The sequence below is a fragment of the Helianthus annuus genome, chromosome 14, assembly GCF_002127325.2.
Source record: "Helianthus annuus cultivar XRQ/B chromosome 14, HanXRQr2.0-SUNRISE, whole genome shotgun sequence".
Lineage (NCBI taxonomy): Eukaryota > Viridiplantae > Streptophyta > Magnoliopsida > Asterales > Asteraceae > Helianthus > Helianthus annuus.
In genome coordinates, this window is record NC_035446.2 from 83112501 (window position 1) to 83126094 (window position 13594).

The 13594-nt window shown below is 35.6% G+C and overlaps 1 protein-coding gene across 1 annotated transcript; it reads right to left on the minus strand.

Moving 5' to 3' along the window:
- Positions 1-298: 298 nt before the first annotated feature.
- On the minus strand, positions 299-3953 carry LOC110906851. The gene is made up of 3 exons (XM_035982995.1): positions 3731-3953; positions 3395-3627; positions 299-361 (listed from the first exon to the last, which is right to left on the minus strand). The coding sequence occupies exons 1-3, from the start codon at positions 3951-3953 to the stop codon at positions 299-301; spliced, it is 519 nt and encodes a 172-aa protein (XP_035838888.1).
- Between the last annotated feature and the right edge of the window lie 9641 nt (positions 3954-13594).

Here is a 13594-nt window from a genome sequence, read left to right on the forward strand (position 1 = left end):
GCTCAATTCAAAGACTGGTCATCAGATGCTCTTAGGAAAGAAATTGAAAGAATCACTAAAATGAACAATGATCCTCTGGTAAAGAAAACTCCACCTAATTGGAAGAAAGCCAAGCAAGTGGATCCAGATGAAGCATTGAAACTTAAGAGAAGGAGAGCAGAGCTTATGGCTGCTGATTATGGATCAGCAAGATCAATTGCCAGATTGTCAAAACTCAATATAGTGGAGACCTACAAAAAACTGGAAGAGCTTAGAACCAAAGATCCCAATGTTCCTTAAAAGCCAGGCTATCCTACAATCACTGCTGCCTTGCCTCAACAGACCCATACTTCCAAAAAGCTTCACTCAACATCTGCTTTGTCTGCAAATGCCTTAAGACAATTAAAAAGGCAGAAGCAGATTGATGAGGAAGATGAGCAGAGGTATGAAGAACATAAAAAAGAGGCAATCAAGTGCCAACTTGATTTTCACATTGATGATGTTGCCGATCAACTTGATGCTCAATTAAGAGAAACCATTGCAAAGTTATCAAGCAGACCAAAGTCACCAAACTCATCATTAATAAGTCTTGTCCCAAGATAACCATCTGATCCAAAAATACTAAAGTGGAAATCATCCTCAGACACCCACGTATTGACTTTGCTCAGATCAAATGGTGATGTTGAAAGGATTAAAATGGAGGATGCATATGGTCTGGATGCATGTGACCTCTTAGATCTGTTGAACCTTCAACTTGAAAGGGATGATGAAGAAGACATGATCTCCTTGGACTTTGAATTACAATTGAAAGGGCAAATCCGAGAGATGTTGATGAGAAATAAAGATTTGTAAATATAAAAGGGTTTGGCATCATCTGTTCTAGGAGGAGATTGTTGGCTCATGTGGGTTCCACCTTTAAGAACAGATGATTGAAAGCCAAAATAGTTCTGCAAACATTTGATCCTTCAATAACAGTGCTTGAACTCATTCTCCCTTCAATGGCAAAGTCATCAAAAAACGGCTGCTTCCTAAGGTCTGTTACAAGCTAAAGTCGGATGGTTCACAAAGTCTGCTATAGTAAACCGTTGATGAAGACTAAGGTCTGTTGGAAGCAAAGGTTTGGTCACCCTTTGAATTTAGAAGACAAAGTGTGTTGAAGAAGGTCTGCTAAGGCTTCAACAGAGGATAGAGCTCATCAGAGGATAGAATCATCAGATGTTGTAATCAGTATTTTCCATTGTAACAATGTTTAGTTGTAGTAGATGTTAGAGTTTGTTATAGTTGTTAGATGCCATTGTTTAGGTGAGGTCAACATAGATTCCACAGTGGTTTGCGTTGTACTATAAACAGAACAGTGCATGTACTGTTCTATTTATCACTTCACACACTTGATATTTTGTACTAACAAAATGAGTGATCTAAGGCTGAGGGGGAGTTTGTATTCATGCATACGTGAATCAATCATTCAATTTAAAGTATTCACGATGAAAACAAATCTCTCATTGTTTGTGATCTAAAGTTTACTTTCATTCCGCTACAAATTATTTCCATATTTTATCATCTTCCATTGTTTCATCTTAAACTTTCACAAACAATTCAAGCTCAGATCCTAACACAAAAAATATCATATTAAAATTTCTAAATCTTTTTAATATGTTTTTATTCAACCCATGTAATATACGGATTTTTAACCTAGTATACATACAGACATACATACGTACGTACATGTAGATACATACATACATACATACACACACACACACACACACACATACTAGCCGTACATGGCCTCTAATGGCTCTCGAATACTCATGGATGACCCTAGGTTTAAAAAAATTAATGGCCCATTTTTAGTAGCCGCACAGGGTCCCTAAAAGCCCTCAAATTCTTAGGGATGGCCGTAGGTAAAAAAATTGGGATACTCCTAAATTTTTCTTCTAGTTCTGTTACCGGACAAAGGCATAGTTTTTAAACACTTAGGTCTAAGAGAATGAAAAGAGGGGTGTCTTGGGTTGAAGTCTCATAAACGATAGGGATTAAAATAAAATTTGCGCTTAAAAAAAAGACATACAAAATTACCATCGGATTGTGGGGGATACTTCTCGAATTAACAACTTCTTTCAATGCTATCTAACATCTAACAACTGTTTGATTTGATGGAAACAAATGCAAGAGTTAAGACCACGTCTAAAAGGCTTTGGTGATGTTATGATCGCATTGAATGCCCCACGTACCAACATAATGGGGTTTTTCTTTTTATAAGTTTTCTGACAGTGGTGGCGGGCCGGCTAACGTGACCGGTCTTCACGTTTTTGCTTCCATATATTCTCGTACGTCACACCTACTAAACTAACATTGGTTTTTTTAGGGTTATTCTAAATTTACCATGCTTTATTTTCCATCTTACCCTATAAAATTAATTATATATTAATTACTTTTGACTAATAAGACCATGTGTAGTGGTGATACACTATAATGCCCCCACCATGTGGCGTTTTGCGCCATGTGGCGTCCTAGTCAGCATGGGGGCATTATAGAAAAAGTGGTGTAGTGGTATAATGCCCCATAATGCCCCATTCAGTCATTTTACAATCATTTCCCAATTATTTTTTTAAATTTAAAACATAAAAAAACTTCATTAATTTAAAAATAAAATTACATACCATGAAAAAAAAATAAAAAAAAACTAAAAAAAAACCGAAAATAAAAAAAAAGCAGAAAAAAAAAACCGAAAATAAAAAAAAAACAGAAAAAAAAAATACAATACTAGAAAAAAAAACTAGTTTTCGTCTTCGCTTTCGTCACCCTCGCCAACTTCGTCTTCCTCGTCCTCCGTTTCTTCCTCTCCCTCAGGTGGTACGTAACGAACCGACCATGCGTGGTGTACCAAATCAACCATTAACTGGGAATGGTACGGTTCGTAACGCAACTCTCGCGCGTTACTCACTCTTTCTTCCATTGACGCCTGCGGATGCTCCTGGTGAACGGCTTCTGGCACATAATTCTGGCATATCGCCTTTCCTTCGTCTTCCAAAATCATGTTGTGCATGATTATACAAGCGTACATAGCATCTCTCATTTTTTGCTTGCTCCATGCACGACAAGGATTTCTCAAGTATTGCCAGCGTTGTTTAAGAACCCCAAAGCATCTCTCAATATCTTTTCGTGAAGACTCTTGAACCTTTTTAAAGTATGCTCTTTTCTCATCAATAGGATCACTAAACGTCTTCACAAAAATCGAATACCTAGGATAAATTCCGTCGCTCAAATAATATCCATGGGGGTAGTAGTTTCCATTTGCGTAAAACGACGCTTTTGGAGCTTTGCCAGAAATCCACTCCTCTAACAACGGCGATTGTTCTAAAACATTGATATCATTGCATGACCCGACCACGCCAAAGTAAGCCGACCAAACCCAAAGATCCTGTGAAGCAACCGCCTGAAGAATAATAGTGGGTCCTTTTTGGTCACCACGTGTGTGTTGGCCTCGCCATGCAGTCGGGCAGTTATCCCAACGCCAATGCATGCAATCTATGCTCCCGATCATACCAGGCAAACCATGCTCGGCATTATGTACCTCGTAGATCTTTTGAAGGTCCTCCCATGTAGGCGTTCTAAGATAACGTGCACCGTACACATCAATTATACCTTTATAAAAAAAAATATAGACAAACATAAGATTCAAAAAAAAAAAAAATTCTAAGCATACGCGTCGTTTAAAAAAAATTAAAACTAAAAAAAAAAATTGTACCGCGACAAAAATGTTCCAAGCTATCTCGTGTAGTTTTCTCCGCCATTTTTAGATACTCGTCGTTGATGTCGGTGGTGTTACCATAAGCAAGGATTCGTAATGCCGACGTACACTTTTGGATACCGGTGAATCCAAGGTACCCTCTCGCATCCGGTTTTTGTTTAAAATAATCGTAGTTGGCTTCCAAGTCGTTGATTATGCGTAGAAACAACCGTTTACTCATCCGGAAACGACGCCTAAAAACTTCGTTTGAAAATGTCGGCGCCTCGTCAAAATAGTCTTTCATCAAACGCTCGTGTGCCGCGCGTCAGTCTCGTTCAACATAGCTTCTTTTATTTTTTGGGGCTTCGGGCCGACGAGAATGGTTGACATAACGAACCGCTAGTTGACATGCACTCGTAACCGCCTCTTGCTCAAGCTCCTCATCGGTCGAACCATCGCCATCCGCAAAAAACTCGTTGTAGTAAAAAATCATCATGGATGAAGAACTAGGAGAATCCATCAAGTTTTTTTATAAAATGTGGGATTTTTTAGAGAGGTTTTGAGAGTGTTTTTGTTGAAAATGGATGAGTTTTGATTGTTTATATATATATATATATATATAATAGATTTTAAAAAAAATAAAAAATGGTCAAACTAGCCGTTGGAGATATTACCGTTGATTGGAGGATGGATGGATGGTTTGGCGTTTTAATTTAAACGCCGGAATCAATTTTTTTGAATTATAACGCCCCAAAACGCCCCCCGTAATGGGGATGAGGGCGTTATAGGGCGTTTTGGGGCAAAAAAACTTATAGAAAACGCCCCATTACGAATGGTCTAAGGTCCAATAAGATTAACCCTCTCTTTACTTTTGCTCTTTAAGTAGTGCAAATATCATATAAAAGCAATATACATTTTATTTTTTCTTAGAAAAGTCCCTCAACTTACTTTTTAAATATTAAAATCCTTGAACTTCGTATTTTTAAATATACTTGTGATTTTTCTAAATAAAAAATTGGTAACCTATTGAACTGGTTACGTATCTTCTTTACTTTATAGAAACCCAAATCAAAGAAGCATAGTAAGTTTTTTGAGACTTAGGTCCACCATCTAAAGTTGTTCATAGATGAAATTCACTTCTAAGTGGCACACCACCACCAACCGACCCGTAATCGACTGTGTCGAAGATTAAATCAATCTATAAGTAATGGTATTTTCCGGACCAGATGCTGCCGGAACATTTGGTAACACCGGATGAATCACGGGTATCATTGTATATGTAAGCGTAGGGTTTTGATTGACATCCCAAATTGAGCAAGTAGATATAAAATCCTGAAGAGATTTTTCCTTTGTTAGGCTATAGGGTGTGGAGGTCAGGGTTGGGACATGATTCGCCACCTAGGAACATGAATGGAAGGCTACACCGCCCCCCTGCTTGTTCCACCATGGTTTGCATGGATTAAACCATGGCAACCATGGTCCTGTTTTCCATTTTTCAAGAAATCATTTCCTGTTTCTTTAGATAAGGATAAATTAAAATAGATAAGGGACTAGTGGTTTGTGTCATGAACACACCCTTAGGATAGTGGTTTTGGATGGTGGATTAGAGGTGGGTTACATGGTACTGACGTGGAAGGTCATGGTGGTCACGAGGGTCATGACCACACCCTATAGCCTTAGAAACTTGTTTGATATTTGAATCAATAGGAACGTGAGAGATTAAGATTAAATTGGATCTTAGAGGTGCTGGTGTTATTTGATTTTACATCATCACAAAGGTCATTTATTATTTTTTTGACTGGATATTTTGGTAAACGAACAATGTAATGGAAGCTTAGCAAAAACAAGAAAAGCTATTGGGCAGGGAAAAAATGTTCATAAGTTAGCTCATAAAGTTGCACTTAAAAATCTACAAAGAAATTACTTGCTTTACTGAAAGGGGTCAACCCATAAACGTCAAAGATCTTGAAACCCAATTTGCAGAATCTACATCCGAGATATAAAATAAAACAAGTTACACACAAAAATGGAATCTTGATTGGTGCTTTTATATATGTTCGTACCCGGAGTGCAATCAGGTTTGTTGTGGATAGATAGTTTCAAGGTGGAATAGCCTTGTTCCATGGTTGCAGGTTATTGAGTGAAGTGTAGTGTAGAACTTTGTCCAAATATGGGTAGATCGAAATTTACAACTTTGATTACATCATAGGGAATAATGGATGCCTTTTACTGGTTATAAGTTTTTTTAGGAGGTTGGTTCAACAGGTATTAGGCTAGAAGGTGTGGAGGGCACCACCCCTACCACCTCACCATCTATAGTGCCTGAGGGGCGCCACCTCCCATACCGTCAACTTTAAGGGGGGCGCCTTGGTGGCATCGCCAGCATGGTAACGAAGATGATAAAGCCGGCAATGGTTAGATGGTGGGCGCTATAACTTAAAGGGGGGCTTTATCCCACATCCTGCAAGTTAAGGGAAGACGTGATAAATCCACCTTGCTGATGTGGCGCTGAGGTGGCGTGATAAAGCCCCTAATGGCTTTATCCCACACCCTCCAGCCTTTAAGGTAAAGAAGATAGGTAACCGGTTCAACAGGTTGCCAATTTTTCATTTATAGAAAGAATCACAAGTATATTCAAAATTACCAAGTTCAAGGATTTTAATATCCAAAAAGAAAGTGGAGGGATTTTGTGAGAAAAAAATAAAAAAGCAAGTTTTTTTTATGGTATTTGCCCCTTTTATTAACTGCTATTATTCTTTTCATTTTTAACTGCTATTATTCTTTTCATTTTTTATAATGCTGCTAATATATATACTAATATATTTTATTTTAGATTAATAATAAAACCAAGTTAAATAAATTACTACATTGAATTAGAAAATACCATCTTTTTGATCTTTTAACATCAAATTCTCAATATAAATGTCATATTTTAATAAAACTGTAACTCATGTAACTTTTATAAATACATTTTTTGTTGTTATACCGTTATAAAAGATGCATTAAGAATATTGTAAACAATATTTATTTGATAATAGAAGACAAAGCTTCAAACACAGAGATTATATGGCATTATAAAGATCTAGTTGGGAAAATTCAAGACCCGTTTTCTATTACACAGTGGTGTATATGGAACAACAATAAACTTTTCTTTGCATGTTTAGTATTTCGTAAACAAATGTGAAGGGAAAAGATATGTAACGCCCTGCGTTTTCATACGTTCTATATTGGGAAACCTTGCTTGTAATCATATTTTTGGAAACCTTGTGTTCTTGTAATCATCCTTCCATTAAAATCCGAGACTGGAAGTATAATGAAATTCGCGTTTGAACGATATATTATCCTAGACTTCGATTCGTTGTTACGCTCTAAGCTCGTTAAGCTAATTGAAACTATTAAAATAATGAGATTCGGATCCAAATTCTCGCAACTCGAAAGCTTTGTAAAACGAATAAACGTTTAAAGATTTGATCCTTATAAATATGGTTATTTATAAATTGTTTAGTTAATTAAATTAATTAATTTCACAAATTAAAAGGTTTATTTTTATAATAATCTAGTTAGACTCGTTAGATTTTAAAGTTAGTAAACTAACCTAGTTAGTTTGTTTCATAAAGTTAGTTTTCTTACTAAACAAAATAACACAACACTAGTTTTAATTAAAGCCTAGGGGTTATTTGAATAATTAACCGAAACTTTAAACTACAGGGACTATTTAGGTATTTCCTGAAAGTTTCATGTATTGAAACAAAAAGAATTTAATCCAAAAAAATAAATGCAGATCCTAAGGATCGAACCCAGGTCACTTATCTCACAAACATGCGCACAGACCACTCCACCGCTGCCCTCACATTGTTTACAATCAGCACCATTAATCCTTTAAACACTCGCCCAGACAAGTCCACCAGCGCGCAAAAAGGGATCAGCCCCTTTACCAGCTCGTTTTGGGCGCGATTTTGTGATCTTTTTGAGTTTTAAACTCACTTATAACATTAATTACACAACTACAACCTAACCCAAACCTTCTCCTATAAATACCAAGCTAATCCAAGCTCAAATCACTTTACAAACTCATCCAAATCACTCTCAAATCATCTAAAAACGCAGCTGCAAATTGATGTTCGAGCAGATTCACCCTACTTCGCAAAAATGAGCATATCTCACTCGTTTCTTGTCCGTTTTTGCTCATTCTTTTTCCTATGTGCTTGGTTTGACCTTAGCTTCGATTCCATGGGTTTTTCACAGTAAATAAGTTCCTGGAACTCCGGCAAAAAGGCTCCAAAGTCCACTGATTGTTTTTGTTTTCATGAAATCTTTGTTAAACTTAACCAAACTTGAGTTTTCTCATCTCAAACCTATGTCCTAATGCTCATAATCAAATGAATGGTTAGTTGGGCTTAAAAACAAGGTTGAGACACTTAAAATCAGAGGATTAAGCCTCATAAACGTTCCGTTTTAGTTAGGGTTCTACCCACAAGAAGTGTTCAAGCTTGAAGCTTGGTAAAAGTGTGATGGTTAGACTAGCGTGGGGCTATCTTTCATGAACATCCACTCATTTCTTGATGTTTTCTCATAGAATAGTTGTTCATTTCATTTCTTATGTAAGTTCAAGACCCTCCTTGAATGTTTTTACATCAAGTGTAGTAGTGAACATTGGAGGTACCTAAATGGGAGCTTGTTCTTCCTACCTCATGTATGATTTCTATGACACTTTGAGGTGCCTAAATGAAGACCTTAGTCTTCTACCTCATGTTTGATATATATGATGTAATATACACTATGTAATAGTTATGTAGCAACCAAACAATCGAACTCTTGGTGATGAACTAATGGAGATTCGTCAAGCTAGTAGATTGTATCATCTTAGGCCTTGACAACTTGTCACGATTCTAATGGAACCTTGTTCCATGAAAACATTTAAACTCTTTTAGAGTTTCATAGTGTCAAGAACAAGTGTCATAGGTGTTAGATGATTATTTTCATATGTTTATTTTCATATTATTTAAACTCCAAATCCCTAGAACCATATGTAAACACCTCGTAAACTCCAAATCGAACACATTCAACTTTCTAGTCTCAACAACTTCGTTACTTTGGATAATCGGAAAGCATATGCAATTTTGTGAGTATACTCGATCCCTTTTTGTTTTAAACACTTTTGGGATGCAGCATGTATTCTATATCAAAAACACTTGACACTTGACACTTGAAAATTATTTGAAACATACTCTATCCATTTAAACATGAAACATGAAACTTGTGATACTTGAGACTTTTATGCTATGTGAACGTTTAATCCTTGTGTGTAGTTCCGCCTTAACAATGGTAGCGCTATAGGGGTAATGCACCTCCCCGTTAGTCTTTGGGGTATTGTTAGGATGAGACATATAACCTCCCATTAAACTTTGGGAAAGGCACTTAACGCATTGGAAACTTGGGCTATCATTTGGACTGCGTTAGCTAGCATGGTGAAACTTGTTATATGTTTTCGTGTTGGATATGAGTCTTTAAACGTTTAAACTATTATGCTATGTATTCAAACTTGTATACTCGCCAACTTTTGTTGATTTTATTTTAATACATGTTGCAGGTTGATAGACAAGATGATGAATAAATCAAGTTAGGATGGACTTAGATACTCATTCCAATAATAAACAATGTTTGTTGCAATTTGTCTTTAGTTGAAACAATGTATTGGAATTTTAATCATTTATGAAATTGGATTTAAATAATATTGTCACATAGTGTTATGATGTCTCTTGCAATCTAGTTTTCGTCTCATCCCGATGTTTCCGCCATCGGTTGGGGTGTGACAGATTGGTATCAGAGCCATAACTATAGGGAATTAGGAAAAGTAGGAATGATTTAACCTAGTCTATAGTTTTAGAGCTTTATTCTCATGTTTTGCTTGAAACTACTTGCATGCTATCTTATTTGCCTTTATTTGTTCTCTTTTCATCTTACAAACGTAAATGTCACTTATGTGTTAACACTTGACATGCTATACTTGTTTTATTATGTGTTAATACTTGTTCCATCGTTCGATTCTTTATGTGTATTCTTGGTATAAATCTCTATGTGTTGGTACTTGTTTTATCGTCCTATTCTTTATGTACCGTTCTTGATGTGCATTCTTATGTGTTTATACTTGTTTGCGTATTCCTTTAACACACTCCCCTTTTCTAAAGCATTTTAGTCGATTTTTCTTAAACTCGAAAACACTCATATTGTACAAAAGAGACAAGTTTACCAAAATAGGCGTGAAACCCACAATTTGGTAAACAACTCTCATCCCGCTTGATTTCATTTTGTTGCACAAAATTACACCATTAAGTTAGGAGTGAAATCCACATCTTAATGGAAATTTCAATTTCAAATTCAATTTCTAGTGGACCCTCGTTAACGTGTCGAAATTAAATTTTGACCCAACGAGTACCAACCACACTTAGGGTACGAAGTCGTCAAGCTAGGGGTGAAACCCGCACCTCGTCGACTAGTCCCACTCCTTGGTTTTCAATAATCCCGCCAAGTCTCGAATTTTCGATGGATTGGGAACATGTAGTAACTGGAAGGGTGAATACCGTTAACCGAGATATCGGCGAGAGTATTCCACCTATTAGGCCAAAGCATGCTTCTTAATTCCAAAAGATCTTTCGATCACTTTGGTTAGTCAATGTTCCGTTTGGAACCATCCAAGTTTTATTCGAACTTACGCTTTATTATTTTCGATCTTTTGTCACTTTTGAACAATTTTTCGAGATTTCATCTTTGCGCAACATCATACTCTTACTTTTCATACGATCATACATTATTAGCATGCATGATTTCACGTAATTTTATTTACCCTTTTATAACAACGAGCAGAGACATATCATCGAGATAGGAGTGATTTCCTTAACTTGACGATTAACTCTGCTTCTTTTTCTCATCTTACAACGACCTCACCAATGGGTTAGGGGTGGTTCTCTTACCTAGGTGATCGTTACCAATACTCTCTTTAATAGACTATACTACGTAAACACGATCATGTTTATATCTAAATTGTTTATCATTAGTCAAATCTCTAATTATTTTAAAATGCATTGTTTATATAAACAAAATTCTTTTCCTGTAATCTATTTTCATATAGCTCACATGCACAAAATTCTTAACTTATACCATAAACACTTATTCCTCGATTTTCAAAATTTCACGAAATGCTACTTATCAATCTAGTTGGTCTAATAAATCCATTGCCCACAAAATTTTGAGTTCCACGTAATTACCAAAACACACTCATCTTGCATCATTATACTAAGGATTGTTATTTTTCACTTGATAATCAAACCAACTTTTCATACAAAATATTACAAATATTATTCGATCGATTATCAAAACCCTTTTCAAAAGCAACAAAATATTTTATTTAGAACACCTTTCACAATCACTAAGTTCGTATACCAAATTCCTTTTTCTAAGCATCAACTTTTTCACAAGAATCTGGAAAACTTCAAAATTGTCTAATACAAAGTTACTTAAAACGATGCGAACTTGTTAATCCCTTGAATTTTTCAAAACGTCACTCGATACGCCAATTAAATTCAAAACACGTGGGCAGGGAAACTTCATAAGGACTGACAAAATTTCAACTTATGTAAATTCTTTTTAAAACCGTAGTTGCATTTCCATTCTTTTTACAAAGTACGTTTCACGTAACCAATAGTTGTTTTATACACCCTTACATTCACAAACTAGATTCTACATTCCATGACAACTCAATCTATTTTAACTTCACGTTTTGCGCAAACAACTATATATGCATATCATTTTACACGTTTTAGTCAATATCTCACCGCAATCTCACGCGTGTCACTCGTCCCCTTTTTCTTTTATACTCAAAACTTTTAGATCTTTTACGCGCATAACTCGTGTATATCGATTTGTACTATAAGCAAAATCATTATTTCCTACACCCATACTTATAAATTTTATGCAATCACTTATGTTCACACATACACATTTATGTTATACTTATGATTCAAAATTCATACGTTTTACGTTTATACACACACTCACAATTATACATTTACGTTGTCCTTACATTCATGTCTATACTACATTCGTATTCATATTCATACGAGTTATGTTTTCATTTGCACTTTTACAACTTTGTTACACTTATACTCATACACATGTATTTTATTCATACTTAAACATTCATGTTTTACACTTAATTTTCACATTTACATCCATACTCATGCATCTTGTGTTTATACTCATATTTATACTCGTATTCACACTCGTACTCGTGTTTATACTCTCATTTATACGATTTATGTTATACTCGTACTCTCATTTATACGATTTCTGTTATACTCGTACTTATATTTATACTCTCATCTATACGAATTGTGTTTATACTCACGTCATTCATTTGTGCACAAATTGCACTCACATTGGTACTCATTTTTCCATACGTGTCATATTTATACTTGTGATCATACTATTAACCATGCGTTTGTCGTTATGCTCGCACACGTCTTCATATTTAAAACTTATACTATGCTCATGCTTTTATTCATACATAAAATTTATACATTCGCACCAGTACGCGAGCGAAACCCGAGGGAATTCGTTTACGTTGGTCTATACTATTTGGAACGCAAACATACTTATATGCTACATTTCTATACACACACAATCTTATTTTCAGAATTTATGTATACCTTAATTCATAAGCAACTAGTACAAGCTATGCGGATCATGCGACGATCAATATAATCGCGGGTGCACACGGGATTATAATGATAGGCGTATGAGAACCATAGAGTGTACTACTGCATATGGTAAAACACGGAATGTAACATTGCACCGAATAACGAAACAGATGTAACATGGTCGAAACATGGTGTATACGCTGCTGTTACATCCTATATATAAGTGTTTCCACCATATTACTGAACTTTCGTAGAACGTGCCATGAGTAATTCAGTGCTTTGCAAACCTTTGGACCTAATTCAACTTTAAGGAACTCACAAACGCATTATATCCGATTATCCATGACGAGACTTCATTCTTAAGCACGCTACTTTCGTTTATCCAGCGCTTATGCTATTTCTGATACTCGCATTCGTGTATTCAACATCAATCATTCACTTTTATACTATCATTATTCTCCATTATTCCTTATCCTCTTATACGAACCTCGTTCATAATCACATCGGTTTAAACATTCGAATCCTAACTAATCTCTTTACCTTTAAAACCATATTTCTATTCTTTATTCTTGTGTAAACATACCTAGTAGACCGCTATCATTTTTTTTAAGTACCAAACCTCCTCGCCCTCCTCAATAAACAATTTTTACAAATGCGTGATTTTATACTATCCTTAAAACTTCCTATGCAAACTACCTCACTTTTAATTGTTTACAAACCGTTTTATATATAAAGATCCCTCTCGTAAATACAATGCAATTGTAAAACAACTACAAATTTAGTTATTCAAAACTTGTTTAACTCATTTTACCTATACACGCTTCACCCATGCTTATGCCTCAAAACCATTTTAACCAAACAAATTCATTTACAAACCTATTTCACCGCTCTTCAAAATTTCACCCTTTCAAAATATTTCAAAATTTCCAAATCTCCATTTCCACCTTTCCCCCAAAACACTTTCAAGTCTTCCTCTTGAATAAATTTCGGGACGAAATTTCCTAAAGGAGGGGAGACTGTAACGCCCTGCGTTTTCATACGTTCTATATTGGGAAACCTTGCTTGTAATCATATTTTTGGAAACCTTGTGTTCTTGTAATCATCCTTCCATTAAAATCCGAGACTGGAAGCATAATGAAATTCGCGTTTGAACGATATATTATCCTAGACTTCGATTCGTTGTTAC

Excerpts from the sequence above, each read along its gene's own strand:
- LOC110906851 (XM_035982995.1), bottom strand. The coding sequence starts at position 3,953 with ATGAGTAAACGGTTGTTTCTACGCATAATCAACGACTTGGAAGCCAAC. Across the intron at positions 3,628-3,730 it reads CTTGGAACATTTTTGTCGCG|GTATAATTGATGTGTACGGT; the intron begins GTACAATTTTTT and ends TTTTTTATAAAG. Across the intron at positions 362-3,394 it reads TTGCTTCACAGGATCTTTGG|ACAAAGCAGATGTTGAGTGA; the intron begins GTTTGGTCGGCT and ends AGGCATTTGCAG.